The sequence below is a fragment of the Elaeis guineensis genome, chromosome 5 (assembly GCF_000442705.2).
Source record: "Elaeis guineensis isolate ETL-2024a chromosome 5, EG11, whole genome shotgun sequence".
NCBI lineage: Eukaryota > Viridiplantae > Streptophyta > Magnoliopsida > Arecales > Arecaceae > Elaeis > Elaeis guineensis.
In genome coordinates, this window is record NC_025997.2 from 6,706,992 (window position 1) to 6,725,096 (window position 18,105).

The window sequence follows — 18,105 nt, forward strand, 5'->3', positions numbered from 1 at the left end:
ATACCAGCAAGTATTCTCCAGAGTACCATGGCCAATACACTAGAGAATAAGATAAAACTAATAAGAGTTTAAGATATAGAATCCTCTTGATAGTTTGTTGATCTTATCCAAGATGGAATGGGACATCATATTGGAAAATTTTAGACGTAGAGCTCATCCAGATATATATATTAGAGGGATAGGAGCCTTGTCAATGTCCGGACAATTATATATATAGGTGAATGAAGCATTCCTTTTTTTTTTATATATAATGTAGGTTGGTAATTCTTTCTAGCATACTTAGCCTCTTTTGGTGGTTCCCTATCTCGTTGACTCTACTCTTAGTGGTTGCCTATCATACCTACATCAGTAACTTCCCCGTCTCCTTTTCTAAAACGTTAATTACAGCAATTAAGCAAATATTATTTTTGAATAAGTGACAAGTGGCAAAACATAATTCCTTTGAGTGCCATTCACCAATGGTTAACCGAATATTGGTCGGCCTTATATTTTTGGCCATTTATTATAGTTAATTAATGACAGATTAATTTGAATGTAGATAGTTTTCTTTTCTTTTTTTTTAATTTATGAAATGTATTAAGACATGGGTCCTTTACTAATGTGTGTTTCAAGTTGTTCCATGTATTTAATCTGGTCAACCTTAAAATGATCTAGAAAATAAGATTTTTCCAAACATTGATTTGTCACAATGAAGTTGGATAAAGACCCAGACATACGTAGCTTGACCCAATTGCTTCAATGAGCTTGATTTGGACCTCGATTGTAGAATTTTTGTGCATCTTTTTGATCTACGGAGTATTTCCATATGCTGAATTACCCTATTTGGTAGACTCAATTATCGCTCTTAGAAGAAAAAGGTGGGGAAATTGATATTTGGTTTCACAGTACCACCTACTTTTGCTCCAAATTATGCTAGGAAATGCCACAATTCCTCTTTGGATTCTATGTATATGAGCCCTATTCTAGATTGTATGAACCAGCTATGTATAATTTTAATAGGTGCTACATTAATGCTATCAAACTGCTTAGTCCCTGCCAACAATACCATTTGGAAATAAGGGAAACTGATTTCCCTGAACACTGAATGAATTAGAGAATGTTTGATTGAGGAAGCTGAATGCTATAATGGGAATAAGAATGATTGGTTTCTATTTCAGCTATTTGGTTGAGAAATTTTTTTTTTTATTTGATTCTAATAGAGAATAAAATATTTCTATCTTTTAAATTTAATTTTTTCATTTTTTAGTATTCAAAATCAAATTTATTTTTGATTCTTCTCGTGAGTCAAACATGTTAGGAGACTTAGCTACTCCGATTTTTATTTTAATTTTGATTTCAAAAATAACTAAATATGCTTTACCGCAACTTACACCGGAATTTTCAGGCAGCGCCACCCGAGAGGAAAAAAAAAAATCAATATCCGCTCGCGCCGCCGGCTACCCCGCGTCAACGTGAGAATGCGTTTCTCAAACTGACGAACATACTCCTTAAATCGCTTATAATATTATGGCGCGTGACAAAAGGGTCTGGACGAGTTGATAAAGGAGTCAATGGAAAAAAAAAAAACTCTCATCGGATCCTTTGAAAAACATGGAATCCTTTGGAACAGCCAGAAATTGACAAAAGAATACAAAGCATTCTATCAACTAAAATGTGGAGTCAAAAAAGAGTCTGGCAGTATCTATCTTGCAACTTCCCTGGTTTTGTTTGGTAGGTTCTGCTGATAATTATATTTTTAAGCAGCAACTATGACCTTTTTATTGAAAAACAAGAAGGTACCAATACACTGACCCCTCACATTTCCACCTTCAGAGTTTCCAGAAGCAAATCCCAACCGTATGAATGCAAAGCTTTTACCAGCAAGAAAACAAACACCATGCCCATTGAAATTCTGGATTTCTATAATATTGGAGAAATTACATCCTCCATGCTGTACATTCCACCAATTACAGCCATTTATTTCTATAACAATACATCACTCGTTTCTATAACAATACATCGTGACAAACACTTAATGAATGAGCAATTATAATTGACAACATGACATAGCCACCGTTATGTGCCTTTGGACTACCATAGTAAATGGCCAAGAAGAAGACAGGCATGCACCAGACGACTTAGCTGGCATTTTTTAATCATACAAGTTTTATAATATAACAATAACAATCAGTAGGACTTGGGTGTCCAGACACTGAAATTTTTAGCCTATTTCAGCAGCCACAACTATAATTTAAGACTGAAAACAGAAGGTTCTAATATTTGTCGTATGACAAATTGCACTTGAGTTGTATAAATATCACTGACAGTATACTTCCCAGACATCATCCAAATTGAAAGATTTTTACCATGAGTGTCTAGGTGATAGGACAAGATATATGTGCAAGAATCATACAAGAGTGAAAATCTGAAAAATTTAATGGATTGCGCAGCATGAAGAAAATGGTGGAAGAAAAAAAAAAAAATCTAAACATGGATCAACCAATCATAGATTTTACACATTCCACTACCGTCAATTAGATGCTAAACAGGGCTGTAAAATTCTGACACACAATGGCTCTTCCAGATAATAATGTTGGCATATATCCTCCAACTCTGTCATGACATCGTTGCTTACAAAAATAGAAGGAAAAAAACCAACATAGAAGAGGGAAAAAAAAAAAGGAAAAAGGAAAAGAGAGTTTCTCTATCTGACTGATCAGTCTCTTCTCTTGAATCCAAACAATCAGTTCAATGACCAGCCTTTTCCCTTCTTTGCTTGGCTCGTTTCCATGTCTGTCGACCCTTAATCTTCCACTTATCAACACCACCAGGTTGACGTTGCTCCTCAATTTCTTGGACCTTACGTTTTCTGTGAGAGATGATATGCGCCCATGTTAACAAAAGTATAAAAAAAATTCACCAAAACAACTACCTTGCAAATTTAATGAGTTTCAGTGGCCTAGTAAACTGCTGTAAAAACAAAAAAGCAAGATGAAGTTACCATAGTAAAAGTGAGTATAGTAGAATTGTTTCAGTCATTGATGATAATAAAATTGCATCTGCAATTAGAGATTCAGTAGGCATGACAGGATTCGTCATTGCACACTCCAAGTATAACTACAAGACAATTCACCTGTCTGAAAAAACAGGCTGCTTTGGACATGATATCCTGCTCCAGAATTTCAAATGGCATGGATGTACAATAACAAGACTTTTAAACCAAAGTTTGATATCCAATTGTACAGGCAAACTTTACTTGAAATTCTAGATTGCAATCTAAGGTTATTGGAAAATGCCAGAGACCAAATTGTCTCACCTATAAGATGTAAAGGTATGATCAGATAGCAGTTCATCTGCTAATGTTGCCTTTCTCTCTTTCTTTGTCAGCCTGCCCGAGAAGAACTCAGATGCAGGCTCAATAACAGTACCCACCTGAACAGATTTTCACCAAACATAATAATCATTTGAAATAAGACCAGATTGGCTATCAAAGATGCTTTTAGACCACTGCAGAAAAGCAAGTAACTTGCCTGGAAATACTTTGGGAGGGCCTTGGATTTCTCTCCCCTTTTGAAGTGCCTTTTTGGATCGATAGCACTCCTCAGCTGCAGTACAAATAAAATGTCAAATCTCCAAAGTGAAGTGATCAGAAACAATCCATGCATCCGACATAATAAAATTAAAACCCCCTATACAAAACTCAAATAAAATGTTCTCTGATAGCCAATTTCAATACCTTAAACTTTAATAAACTAATGAGTACAAAAAGCACACACATCCTTACAGCATACATACTGTCTAGGAAGCTAAATAATTTAGACATCATATTTGCACATATTTCCACTAGAATAAGATGATAAAAATGCATGTTTCTATTAATGTACAAAATATATATATATATAAAAAAAAAACTAAATCAGAATAACATTATCTAATACTAACCTTCAAAATCTATGACCAGAACAAGCTAATAGGTGCAAACTAAGCACACAAACATTCCTATAGCATCTTCGATGAACAATCAATAATCTAAACTACATTGTACAGAGGCTCTGGCACCCTACCTGAGATTGGCATCATAATTTAATGAATGAGATAATAGGATTCTTTAACATGCAATTTAATGAATAAAATTAGAGGATTGCATATCAAGCTCTGCGACATCCACAAGCAGCCTTGGGAGAAAATATCTACCATAAAATTCATCCAACCACAATGCCATATTGCCATGTAGTGTTTTTTTAATAAAAAAAGGAGCGCAGGGAAGTGGCGTAGTCTTGTGTATATAGGAACTCACCAAGCAGGATGTTGTGGCAAAAAGAAAGGAAAAAAACAGAAAAAAAGAAAAAAGTAAAACTACAGACGCCCCAAATCGCCACTGTCCAACAGCCATCCTATAAAAAGAGGTGAATACAACTATATATTTGCGAAGGTTATCAGTCCCCCTCTAATCACATCAATGACTCAATTTCTCCCAATCTCTCAGCATGCTTCATATAACTGAATTGTCAGACCTGACTTTATCCATCCCTGCTAGGTGAAGGACACTTCCAGGCCATCAAGTTTTAAGTTCGGCAGTTGGCATGACAGCAACTAAACCTCTGTACCGGTGATAATGTCATAAAATATGCTAGAATCACAGCAAAGGATATGAAAATATAGTTTCCACAAGCTTAAAGAGCATCACCTTCTCCTACAAATATTGTCCCTAGTTAAGATTCTTGAAACAAAGTTCCCACTTCTTTAAAAGACACTATCAGGCTAGAAAGCTTCTTGAACGCAATAGGAATCCCATGCCCCATTATTTTGTGGAAGTAACACAGAGAGGACACTGTTTGCATAGACTCTGGAACTTTTCATCCATGATTACATGGGTTGTCTTTACTACCACAGGAAGATAGTTTACACAACTCCCTCAATACCTAATTGCCTGAATTATACAAGAAAATAATCCACCATACCCTCATCTCTGTCTAGTTCAACACCTCATACTCGCGTTGCAAATAGAAAATTTACCCAACAAACTAGTGAACCAAGGTTCATCTACGCAGAAAAACCTTCCAGGAACAATTTTTGCTACCCCAAGAACTTTAAAAGATGATACCTCCATTTTATTTATTACAAAGATACAACGCATCCAAACCTCCGAACCAAAAGATGAATCAATCAAAAAATCCATGATTTGATGAATTTAAAATATATTTAGATAAGTGACAAGAAGCTACCTTGAGAATCTCAAGATCTTTCTTTAACTCCGGAGTGATAGTAGGAGCAGGCATATCAAACCTATGCCATAAATAGTCATCAAAAACCCTGATTAATTTAGAAAAGTTAAAGATTAATAAAGTTTGGCATCCACTTACCAGCTTCCACCAGCAGTATCTTTAACATTTTTCTTCAGCAATTTATTCAACTTTCGCGGATCAGCAGGAGGAACATACAATCCGTCCACGAGTTCGTTGTCAGATCTCCAAATAGAATCTTTCGTTTGGCCAGGCAATTTCTCGGAGCTGTTTTTGGTCCCATTGGTTAAAGGAGGCACCTTTGGAGCCCAAGAAAGACCAATTGCCGAATTTTCTTGTGGCATCCTGATTGAAACGAAGTTGAACGAATCAAACAATGGAATTACCCACAAGGTATTAGCAGGCAACTGATTTTAGGACCCGAGGCGATGGATGGGGCTCGAATTAGGGCAGCGAGAGAGAAGAAACGGAGAGAGAGAGGGCACGTATCTTTGCGGCAGCGGAAAACAAAAGGGGCGGGGCAGGGCAGCGGCCGGGATGGCAACGGGTAGGGTACCCGCAATATTTGCCCTACTATATCCGAACCCGTTTAAAATCTTACTACCCGAACCCGTCCCATACTCGATTACGAAATTAACCAAAAAAAAACCAAATCCTCCCATTTAAAGTGGGTATACCCGCCCGGTACCCGAACCCGTCCGATTGAATAGAATCCATAGGTTGCAAATTTTGTGGCCAAAAAAGAACCCTTCGGATAAAAATTCCCCAAATCCTACGAAGTACCATGCGCTTCTACCAAGATCAAAACCTCAAGGGACCAGCTCACACCGCCACAACTCCCACAAAATCCCATATGCTCGAGCAAAAAACCCCAACTGGAACCTACGAAACCCCTCCGATCTCCCTCAGGTGCTCTCCTTTTCCACAGATCTCCGAAGAAAGAGAACGAAATGAAAAGAAAAAGAAGCGAAAACGAAAAAAAAAATTGATCAATTTATGTGGGAAAAGGTCTTACCTTTCAATTTTCCCGCTTTTCGTTTGTTTTCCCCGGTTTTTCCTCTGTTTTTTTTCCGTCCTGGCTAATCTCAGTCGGGTGGGAGGCTTGGAGCGGCTGAATAGCTTTTATTTCCGCCCTTGAGTCTCAATCGGGTGGGAGGGTTGGAGTAGCGGCCGAAGACGAAAGGCTGGCGAGGTTAGACGATGGCTAGGGTTTTATACTAGGCTTTATATATAAACGGAATCAGAAAATGGGTATCTGAAGGTAAATCCCAAACCATTCCAAATCTATTCAGATTTTAATTTGAATCTTACGTACGAGATATGCTAAATAGATCCAAGATTTGGAATAGATCAGATAACAGGAAATATCCCTGCCATTCCACGACCACGAAGGGAAGAGGTAGGTTACAACCAGTTAGTACCGGGCACATATGATGCACGTGATTAATCAAGAGAGAACAGTGGGCATGATGGATGGCCATGATCTGACACATTTTTTTCCTCGTTTTGCGTATTTCTTTTCTGTTTCTTCTGCATGCATTTGTCCTATTTCTCCTAAAACATATGTTTTGTTGCACAATATAAATCATGAAATTTGTGATTTTCAATAATTATAATTATATTCAATCTACATGTTTGATTGTGTAACGAGGATTCATAAAAATATCGGTCATCAAAATGAAACTTTCTACATCTAGATCGAATCCTTTGAGTTTTCCAAATATATGATTTTTTTTTTCTTTTAATTATTTTTAATCTAGATTTTTTGCTTTGAAAATTGTTTGTTGAAGTAATGTAATTAAAATCATGCGATCGATGATGACGTAATATTTTCATGAGCTCCTCATCTTTAAACTATTATTTTCTTTAACCTATGTAATGAACTTGTGGATATATATCATGATTGGCTCTATCACTAGTAAAATAAATGTAACTCTGTTTTTTATGACACACACTCTGGCAGCCTCAATACTAAAGCAATCTTGGTAACAACATTGAAATGTCATATGTATCATATAGAGAATTGTGAAAAGGCACAACAGAAACTTCTCATTAGCTTAACATTAGTACTTCTAGATTTTGTCAGTTGTTAATTATTCGAGAGAAAAAAATATCTTGAATTTGTAAAAAATATATTTTAATTGCTAACAATAAGAGGCTAGAATGAGAATCTTGTCATCATTAAATCTCCATTATATCAAGGTGGACCGGTAATTTAGATGCTTTGAAGTAATGAGTAAAGGAAAAGCAGACATACTATAATTTTATTCTCAAAAATAACATAAAGATACCCTAGATTGAGCATATAAGTGAGGGTGTGGGTGGAAACTTACAATAGTACAATGCTAACATTTTGGTATCTCTCCATCTAGGGGGGGGGGGGGGAGGGAATATAGCTGCTGTACCTATTAATGGAGCTTTCAACTAGCTAAGTATGATGACGATGGATGTGACCTGCAACTAAAGATGAAGCTTCTTCCAAAGGCTACATTGCTAAGTTTCTCATTGTTGTTTTTTCTCCACACCAATAAAAAGGTGCAGCACATGCTTTAAGGAGGCCAACCACTTGTCGGTGACTACCTACTTGTGATTGGAGATTATTGATACTTTTGTCTATCTCAAGATCACTTCCTGACCCTGATAATTTGCATGATGCTTATCCATCAGTCGTTCAGGATGACTAGGTGTGCACAGCCCTAAAAGGTGGAACTTTTTTCCTTTAGTTTGTTTGGTTGTTTTGCATGATGTTTGCAGTTGTTATAAGTAGCAAGGTTACAGTGTTTTCCCTCAACATAGGTTAATTATGCCTTATTTTCAATCATCAAAAACCATATGCTGAAAGTATTTGCCGAAATGCTCCCTGAACAAAAATTACTAACGTAGATGCTGGAGAAAAAAATTATAGGTCCTACCTACATTGCTCGCATATAACTGTAAAGCATTTAAATTCAACATGGCAATGCGAGCTCATGTGAAAACATCAAATAGGACGACTCCTTTAATTATAGCTTGAGTGAAGAAGCAACAAGTTTTAGTATGCTGGCACTATTTTGTGCCCAAGAAGCCCATGTTGACCAACTTTTCTAGTTTGTCAACATCCAATTTCGTCCAATCTCCAGTAAGCCTAATCACAGATTTAATGATCATAACATACTTCCCATAATTAGATTAGATCCAGTTGCATGCCGAAATCACTTCATTGGTAACAGCTATTGCATCAAATTATAGTAGCAAGTGAAGTGAGAGGCCACCAGGGTAAAAAGAAAAATGTTACAGGATCTTACAGCATTAACTTATTTGCAGGGCTGAGTGGTAAGTTACAACTCAGAGCAGAGAGAGAGAGAGAACCGAGCAGTGCATTGAATAACTGCCATTCCCTTCGATTGAGGGCACTTCCAAGAACATTTATGGGATGCATCAAATCTTCCCTGCAATGGAGGGCAATGCTCCCTTTTTAACTCCTTTCACTGAAGGACCAAGTGATCAGATACACGTCGTTTTCAAGATTAAAGCATTGACCATGGTTGGGCATCTAGAAGAACCAGATGATTTCAGAAGCTGGCAAATCATGTCCCATAAACAGGGTTGGACTGCCAAAAAATTTGAGCTGTGAACAATGCAATAACCCCTCTTGTAACCTGTGACTTAAGTACTTTTCTCATTTATTTTGTCAAAGCTTTCACCTTTAAGTTTAGCAACAACAATATGATCAAAAGTTTGACAGACCAAAAATTTCAAAATTGAAGAATAAAAGAAAATAGAGTAACTGATTATAAATGAAGACAAACAATGAATCATGGGATTCATGTTATTGTGTATATAAGAAAGTTTTTTGGATGATGAAGCTCAAAAGCATATGATTGGCATTAAAAAAATGGTTTATGAGCAGAGCATAAGATTGGCATGACAAGATGGAATATTGTGAGGCAGATGTGTAATGATTAACATTTGAAAAGAAAGGGAGAAGTGGATTAGATGGAAACAGTCATCAGTGATAAGTGGTCTGAAGATGTTTAGAATTTCAGGACTTTGACCTGTAACAATAAAGGACTTGCAGCTAATGCCTTCAATTTTAACATTATTAATAGTACCAGGTGGTAAGGAACATCGTCTGAGGGCTTCAAAGTAAAATCAGTACTTTCTTTTTTCTTTTTCCTCCTGTCCCTATAATCTGTCTGGTAAAGAAGCCCCATCTTTATTCCTTTAACATAACTTCACAAACAAGAAATTCTCTCATCAGGCCTTTCATATCACAAAACAACTCAGGGAACCAAGAAAAGCAAAGCATTGAAGATACCAGAAGACAGGAAAGGGATATGCTTAAACTTTCCCCTGTTAATCAAATTGGTGCACTTTAATCCCACAGCACTGGGATGAGCAAATGAATAACTGACTCATAAGCAGGCTAGAACCCAAAACCATGGTGATGGAATGTACTTCTGAATTTGCTGACATGACCTATGAAATAAATACGCTTATTATTATAGCACTCGAACAGTTAGAGTAAATCATCTGTGAATGTAATTAACAAATTTTCAATTCAAGCAGTTTAAAGCTAAAAGATACGGGCCCCATTATGGCATTCTGATGAAGTTCCAAGCACCCAACAATTGACAGCATTGTAAATTGGTCTATAAGGCTGTGGTATGGGCTGTTGGTGGTATACAATTCTAGATCTAAGAATTGGCTGTCAATGATGGAAAGCTCCCAAGCAGCTGAAAGAAAAAAAATGAATAAAGAAATAAAGAAGAAAAGAAAAGCTGGCCATCTTTAGTCCTTTGACCAGTAATTTTAGTGAGAGTCCAACAACATACCTTGCCAAGACAGCTACCCCGTATCAACCATTTTTACCCCAAGCAAACCCAATTATGACCATGAACCCAGACTTACCTACCTGAAAAAGTACATCCCAGTCATGAAACCATTCTCAAATGACAAGCTCACCCTTACCTAAATGTCTTCTTGCTTTTCTTTCGAGAGAGTCGCAGATCTTTTAGCAGAGGAGAATTAAGTAATCTCACCTACCAGCCAATTAGAAGAATGAAAGGGACGAAAGATTGCCTGAAAAAAAGAGACTTGATTATTAGAGAGTTAAAAGAGAGAAGCCCATTTGAAACTCATCTCTGCTGATCAAAAAAAATGCCAAAGGCAGTGGAAGATACATCATCAGTTGCTCTCCTTAAAAACAGGCTCAATGCTTCCCTTGAGAGGAACCACTCTCTGGAGAAGGAGAATGAGCAATTGAGGCAAGAAATCCACAATCTGAAAATCCAAATAGCTTCACTTCGAGCCCAAGATTCCGATCGTAGATCCATGCTGTGGAAGAAGCTGCAAGGTTCTATCGGCAATAACAGTTTCTTGCAGGAAAAGCAAATGGTTCAGAGCAACAACACAGATGAAGGATTAACATGTGACAACTCAATTTCTAGGCCAGAGTTTTCAGGTTCACCAACAGCAACCAGGGAAAGATTGCCAAGGGTGCCGAAGCCACCACCCAAGCCTACATGTTTACCTCAGACACCCAAAACAAGCAATGCATCATGGCTACCGCCGCCACCACCGCCGCCACCTTTTCCTTCGAAATTGAAAGGTGGGTCGATCAAGGCAGTCCAAAGGGTTCCAGAAGTAGTGGAATTCTATCGTTCTCTAACAAGAAAAGAAGGAAAGCCGGACACGAGAACTGGTGCTTTGGGGATTCCAGCGGTTACAAATGCTCGGGAGATGATTGGCGAGATTGAGAACCGATCAGCCTACCTATTAGCCGTAAGCTTAGACATCACCATATACTACCACTTCATGAAGTGTTTTAATAACTTTTTCTATAATGTATCAGTCATCCAATATGTTACATGTTAATCATCTTCTTCCACGAATTTTAGGCCTCTTTCCTAGATTATGCATAGTTTAATGTTCAATTAAACACCTTTCCATTTATCCTAGGTATATGAATTTTGTTGTCTTTTCTTGTCTACATGATTCTTTACCCTTTTACATCCTGTTTTTAAACTTTTTTAATTTTTTCATATGCAAGCACTTTGGTGAACAGAAATTATCCATTTCCAACCTAAACTAGATCTTCACAGAATGACAAGAATAAAAGCTAACTGAGGATTCAATCTACAGATCAAATCAGATGTGGAAACCCAGGGTGACTTCATCAACTTTCTGACAAGGGAAGTTGAAAATGCTGCCTACAAAGAGATATCTGATGTAGAAGCATTTGTTAAGTGGCTAGATGAGGAACTATCCTACCTGGCAGATGAAAGAGCAGTGCTCAAGCATTTCCCCAAATGGCCCGAGAGGAAAGCAGATGCAATGAGAGAAGCAGCCTGTGGATATCGAGATCTAAAGAATCTGGAGTCTGAGGTCTCCTCTTTCCGTGATGATATGAGGCAACCTACCCCTGTTGCCCTCAAACGCATGCAGGCACTGCAGGACAAGTGAGTATCAGAGTAGAATGTGGGAGTAGAATGTTGGAAGAGAATGTGGGAAGCACTCTACTTTTTTCCAACCTACTACATACTCTCATGCTCTCTTCTTTGATGCAGATTGGAACGTAGCGTTCACAATGTTGAAAGAGTTAGAGAAAGTGCAAGCAAAAGGTACAGGGATTTCAAGATTCCTTGGGAATGGATGCTTGACTCTGGTATCATTGCGCAAGTATGTCAGCCAAACATCTTTTAGTCTTGATAAATATAAGCTGACAATAATACCATGGCCCAACTATGCATGTTCAAAACCCATCAGTTGCATCTATGCATAAACAAGTGCACTTAGAATTCTTGTGCATCATGCAGTTTGATGTGTCAAGAAGGAGATAATCTAGGCCTTGTTTTCAAATAACAGGTCTTGTAACATTCCCTTTATGCTACTTTGTTCCTTTGCAGCTAAAACTGGGCTCTATGAAGCTGGCCAAAGGGTACATGAAACGAGTTGTGACAGCAATGAAATTTGAAACAGTCTTAGAGGATGATGAACTAATTATACAAGGTGTTCGATTTGCTTTTCGTGTCCATCAGGTAGTTCTCCCTCTATACAGCTTCCTTTTAATATCATTGCTTCTGCCTACTAATTAGTAGATGCATGAGGTTCTCCCAGTTTGTTGGTGGATTTGATGAGGAGAGCAGGCATGCATTCCAAGAACTCAAGAAGCTGGCAAGCAATTGTCAATCATCACACTGTACTCAGCTGAATGGTCTTTCTGAGACTACCTAAGAACCAGCACACACAATCATGATTGAAGTCTAAAGATTGAAAGACTGGCAGAGATATATATATGCAGCTTCATAAATTAAAGGATTGGATCCATCAGTTGTTGCTTTTAATGCAAATTCTTTTCTCAAGGACATTCCAGATACTTGTTGGATTCACGTTAATTATTCAAAAATGACTTAAAAAAAAAAAATAGTTCCATATTTAAGGTTACATTCTGTCGTTGGCTCTTAAGCTAGAGTATAACTACTCTGATTAAGTACAATCTAAGATGCTAGATTTCCTGATTCATAACTGTTGGTTAATATTTTCATGATTAAATACTCCGTAATCTCAAGGTATCAAAAAAGATAAGATCCAGAGGACAACTAACTAAATATATGCAGAAAACCAAAATCATTAATTCCACAATATTTGCAAGCAATCCATAGCCATGCAATTATGATGAAAGTTGACAAATGAGAACATGTAAATAGACAAAAGGATCTCTACTAATGGATGCCAACATGACATTTATTACTGCTATATTTTTAGGATCAGATCTTCTGATCTAGAACCTCAGTGAGTGCCAAGTCATGATAATCCATCAACTCTGTTGCTGGAGTGAAAATAATCAAGACTCTCATAAGTTCATATGGCTAATTGGCACGCATGTTCTTATATAAGGTTTCTTTTGGCCATCTTTTGGTACCAATCCTTTGAGAGAGCAAAGCATTCTATCAAATAAAAGACAAACTTATGTTCCTTGACTTTCTTCTTTCAGAGGGGAAGGGGGGGCATCTCTAGCCGCCTGCAAAGAAAATATCCTTTTTCACAAATTTGTCCTTTCCCTCCCTTTCCTATGCATCCTGATAATAGGACAATGTAAATTATTTGTGAACCAGGCAGCATTAACTCTTTTACCTTCTTGTTTCCCTTGAGATGTTAGCTAACTCAAAGGCATGGTTCATATATAAGTAAATTTACCAATTATGATGGTTCGAATACAACCTTTTCCTCTCAACGCATCTAAATAACAAAGAGAGTGTCCAAAAGTATAATAAGGGATTTGAGATCAAGTTATATTTATCATTTAATATGCCTTTTTGTTTACTTCCATGATCTTTTCAATTAAAAGGCTCCAAAAAACTGAGTGACATCTCAAGTTTATCGATTGTGAATTCTTTGTAACGAATAAGGGAACCTTGCAATCTCGAACCCGATCAGCATAACCATTGCACAACAACAAGAAAGAAAGAATATTATTAGAAACACTAATTCAAAAAAGAATATTAATAGAAAGACGAAATATGATTTAAACTGTCATCATCACTAAGAATATAGGACGACAGCAGCATCGAATCAATAGAACGCAAATAGATGAAAGATCTCAGAATACTTACAACTACAACAAGTGGAGAGATAAAAGAATATCGACACTAGCACGAACTAATTCCTATGAGAACCATTACTTTTTGAAGCTCTACCATTACGATTGCATGCATTATGAGTGGCAGAGGACTGGAAACTTTCCTGTCTTCTCCTTCTCTGGAAATCCTGGAGGGTGACGGCGCCTGGGGCTACAGAGAGGGATCATTTCGTTCTATCTGAACCGTTGAAATAATTGGTTATTCTCGGTCTAGGACCGAGATATTGTTAAATCGCCAGAAGACGAGCACTGTGCTGTCTTGCCCTTGAGCCCAACCAAACGCGTTTGGTCTCCATTTTTATAATTTTTGACCACACTTCTTTGATGAGCTGATCTCAAAGGTCATCTTAAGCTCTAGCCATTTTATCCATCTATAAATCGATAATTATTTAGTTAGTTATGCTTTAGGAAGATCTTAGATATTTATGTGGTTTCAAGCAATTCAAATAAAATTTTCAACTAGATTTTTTTTATATGAATCCTTAAATAGCATCCAAGCAGACTTATTCCATAGCCATGTAAGCTACAAGACACTACAACACAAGCCTATTTGGGACTGATCTCGGCTAAAACTATAGTTTGTGTGAAATGATTGAATTTGAATTTTTAGCTCGATGAAAATGTTAGAACTTAAACAAAAAAAAAAAAAGTATATAAGGATATTTTGGACATTCATACAGACTTGGGAATATCTTGGGTAATAGAGTTGAGAGATGCAAAACAAAACTTGAACTCCAACATTGCTATTCTCATCATTCATTCAAACTACTTGATATTTAAATTTAAATTGAGGTATAGCTCAAAGGGTGTTTATCAGTTATCCCACCTCCCCACTCGGATTTTGGTAAGAATTGAATCCAATATTTGATGTATCACAATTCAGTAACCTTATCATAAACGATCAAAAATACATCATACTCCATCTATTTTAATTTTATATATTGTTTGTGTTTTATACCAGGTTATATATCATGCAAAACTTTTATTTATTTGAAATTTATAATTTTATTGCTTCATCTCATACATGCATGAGTTCGAGCAAGAGAGAAATAATGGCAACTCAGAAAATTCACTCTTAAAATACTTTTAGAAAAGTCCCTCAGTTGTTTTTTACTAATCTCCTGCACCCCAAGAAACAAGATGTCACGCACTTGCCTTGTACCTATCAATTTGGTTCATCAAGTGGCACACATTTCAAGATGCCAATTCAAAGAGAGGAGTAACAGTTACAAAAGAATTTATATAATTGAGAAAATATATCTGACATTCTTAATCTATTTAATATAATATAGCACTTATACATATCAAATGAAAATATACAAAATAAACTTATTTTTAATTTATTATAAAAATATGTATTTTCATATATAACAACTCTATATTATAATTTAGTTTTTAACTCAAATTAGAGCAACTTGACGTACCTATGTTCTTGAAATTTGGAGTAATCTATACTTTGGGCTATACATGTATAATTTACTCAACAGCTTCAAGCCACAATTGATGACTTCAGGTCATTAGATGAGACCAGTATTTTATTAATTTATATTGCACTTAAAAAATCTCTAAATGTAATATTTTTTTATTTTTTTATTAGAGCAAGATGGATCATGATCTTATTATTTTATAATAATATATTATTTTATTATATTAATAGATAGATATATACTGATAGTATATTATAATATTAACATAACTTTATTTAAAAATAATTAAATTTATATATCTGTTATATTATATTATTGTCATGTATTGTATTATATTTATTCTATATTGTATTCCATAAATAAGTGGGAAAGAAAAAGAAAAGAACTACGAGAATTATATGGTAGTGTTTTGTAGCTATTCATGCTTTCTCCTAAACATGTAAGGCACATTTTTTTTCTTTATTTTTTTTTATCTCTAAAATTAAAAGTCAATATCGTATTTTTTTAAAATAGATCTTCGTCGTTTAGCCGACTAGTTATCTTTCTTGTCTCTCAACCAACTAAGTATGCGACAATTGATTCTCTGCACTAACTTAGTTATTATGATTCAACCTAACTTGACTCAATGGATCTTATCCTAATCAGCATTCGATCGATTAAGATTGACTGAACTTGACCACCGACTAAGGATGATGAATCTAATCAAGTCGTTATTTAACCGACTTGATCCGACATATAATCGATGGTTGGACAATGACTATCTGATATATATAGTCGGTATTTGACTGACTTAATTCTACATGGGACCACAACAAGTCGGCACTTGACCGATAACATACGTGGCGCTTTACCAACTATCTGAATTCCGTACATCCAGATATTAAACGACAGTTATTCGATATGAGTATTAACTACATACAAACATGGAGCACAATAGTCGTCTATGGATGGTCTATTATTTGATCTCAATGATAGTTAATAAGATAACCGCTCATTAAATTTCATAACTTTCATATTCTGAATATTCAGAGATGGAGTTTACACAGTAATGACTTTCTTAGTTTTATATAAATTGATAAGTTATGGAGGATCAGATAAAAAATTTTGGTTAATTATAATTTTTTGAGCTCTTATTTTGATTCTCGATTGTGTCTTTTCTATGGCTAATTTAATCACCGAAAGATTTTCTATCAAACAATTTTCGATAAAAAAATTTATTTTATAGGTTGCTTGCCATTCACCGTTCAGATGTGATATCTTGATTTTCGACCGACTAACTCATCAGGGACAGAGTGCAACACATCTCATGTAAATTAGACAGTACAAAAGTCGGTGCTTGGCTGCCGAGCTCATAAGAAGCTATTTTGTGCGTTGCCAGATATAAAAGCGTAATCATAACGATCTATCCAAGAAGTCATGCCAATGTTGTTCGTGGGTCCGAACCGATCGAGACGAGTCCATGCCCCACCAACTCTCTCCTCCCAACGCCACCCCCTATCCATCGACCCCCCTGGCCGAGACCATCCATTCCCCTCCCATCGCCATCGCTCCCTCTCCCCCCCCCTTCCCTCCCTCTCGTATCCAACCATCTCTCCACCACCCAAAACATTCGAAACCCTCTTCGTTTAGCTAACTAGTCATCTTCCTTGTCTTCCAACCAACTAAGTGTGCGACAATTGATTCTCTGCACTAACTTAGTTATTATGATTCAACTTAACTTGACTCAATGGGTCTTATCCTAATCAGCATTCGATCGATTAAGATTGATTGAACTTGACCACCGACTAAGGATGACGAATCTAATCAAGTCGGTATTTAACCGACTTGATCCGACATATAATCGACGGTTGGACAATGACTATCTGATATATAGTCAGTATTTGACTGACTAAATTCTACATGGGACCACAACAAGTCGGCACTTGACCGATAACATATGTGGTGCTTTATCAACTATCTGAATTCCGTACATCCAGATATTAAACAACAGTTATTCGATATGAGTATTAACTACATACAAACATGGAGCACAATAGTCATCTATGGTCTATTATTTGATCTCAATGGTAGTTAATAAGATAACCGCTCACTAAATTTCATAACTTTCATATTCTGAATATTCAGAGATGGAGTTTACACAGTAATGACTTTCTTAGTTTTATATAAATTGATAAGTTATGGAGGATCAGATAAAAAATTTTGGTTAATTATAACTTTTTTGAGCTCTCATTTTGATTCTCGATTGTGTCTTTTCTATGGCTAATTTAATCACCGAAAGATTTTCTATCAGACAATTTTCGATAAAAAATTTATTTTATAGGTTGCCTACCATTCACCGTTTAGATGTGATATCTTGATTTTCGGCCGACTAACTCGCTAGGAACAGAGTGCAACACATCTCATGTAAATTAGACAGTACAAAAGTCGGCGCTTGGCTACCGAGCTCATAAGAAGCTATTTTGTACGTTGCCAGATATAAAAGCGTAATCGTAACGATCTATCTAAGAAGCCATGCCAATGTTGTTCGGTGGGTCCGAACCGATCGAGACGAGTCCATGCCCCACCAACTCTCCCCTCCCAACGCCACCCCCTATCCATCGACCCCCCTGGCCGAGACCATCCATTTCCATCCCATCGCCATCGCTCTCTCTCCCCCTCCCTCCCTCCCTCTCGTATCCAACCCATCTCTCCACCACCCAAAACATTCGAAACTCTCTTCATTTAGCCGACTAGTCATCTTCCTTGTCTCCCAACCAACTAAGTGTGCGACAATTGATTCTCTGCACTAATTGAGTTATTACGATTCAACCTAACTTGACTCAATGGGTGTTATCCT

General features: G+C 36.6%; 2 protein-coding genes and 1 long non-coding RNA gene across 3 annotated transcripts; 1 reads left to right on the top strand and 2 right to left on the bottom strand.

The window, feature by feature from the left end:
* Nucleotides 1-2,557: 2,557 nt before the first annotated feature.
* LOC105044562 (rRNA-processing protein fcf2) lies at nt 2,558-5,965 on the bottom strand. Its single transcript, XM_073257288.1, has 5 exons — nt 5,343-5,965; nt 5,205-5,265; nt 3,510-3,584; nt 3,296-3,411; nt 2,558-2,848 (listed from the first exon to the last, which is right to left on the bottom strand). Exons 1-5 carry the CDS (start codon nt 5,564-5,566, stop codon nt 2,728-2,730), a joined length of 597 nt encoding a protein of 198 aa, XP_073113389.1. The 5' UTR covers nt 5,567-5,965; the 3' UTR covers nt 2,558-2,727.
* A 1,170-nt stretch (nt 5,966-7,135) lies between these two features.
* LOC109505814 (uncharacterized) lies at nt 7,136-10,586 on the bottom strand. The gene is made up of 3 exons (XR_002164655.2): nt 10,385-10,586; nt 9,520-10,283; nt 7,136-9,434 (listed from the first exon to the last, which is right to left on the bottom strand). It is a non-coding gene; the product is annotated as an uncharacterized lncRNA (long non-coding RNA).
* LOC105044564 (INCREASED PETAL GROWTH ANISOTROPY 1-like protein 1) lies at nt 10,283-12,565 on the top strand. The gene is made up of 5 exons (XM_010922495.4): nt 10,283-10,985; nt 11,346-11,662; nt 11,771-11,882; nt 12,110-12,241; nt 12,321-12,565. Exons 1-5 carry the CDS (start codon nt 10,362-10,364, stop codon nt 12,435-12,437), a joined length of 1,302 nt encoding a protein of 433 aa, XP_010920797.1. The 5' UTR covers nt 10,283-10,361; the 3' UTR covers nt 12,438-12,565.
* The last annotated feature ends 5,540 nt before the right edge of the window (nt 12,566-18,105 follow it).

Bases quoted from the DNA above. Each gene is read 5' to 3' on its own strand.
- LOC105044562 (XM_073257288.1), bottom strand. From the start codon at position 5,566: ATGCCACAAGAAAATTCGGCAATTGGTCTTTCTTGGGCTCCAAAGGTG. The intron at 3,585-5,204 runs GTAGCTTCTTGT...TTTGTACTGCAG, and splicing joins AAGATCTTGAGATTCTCAAG to CTGAGGAGTGCTATCGATCC. The intron at 2,849-3,295 runs GTGAGACAATTT...CATCTCTCACAG, and splicing joins CATACCTTTACATCTTATAG to AAAACGTAAGGTCCAAGAAA.
- LOC105044564 (XM_010922495.4), top strand. From the start codon at position 10,362: ATGCCAAAGGCAGTGGAAGATACATCATCAGTTGCTCTCCTTAAAAAC. The intron at 11,663-11,770 runs GTGAGTATCAGA...TCTTTGATGCAG, and splicing joins ATGCAGGCACTGCAGGACAA to ATTGGAACGTAGCGTTCACA. The intron at 12,242-12,320 runs GTAGTTCTCCCT...AGGTTCTCCCAG, and splicing joins TTGCTTTTCGTGTCCATCAG to TTTGTTGGTGGATTTGATGA.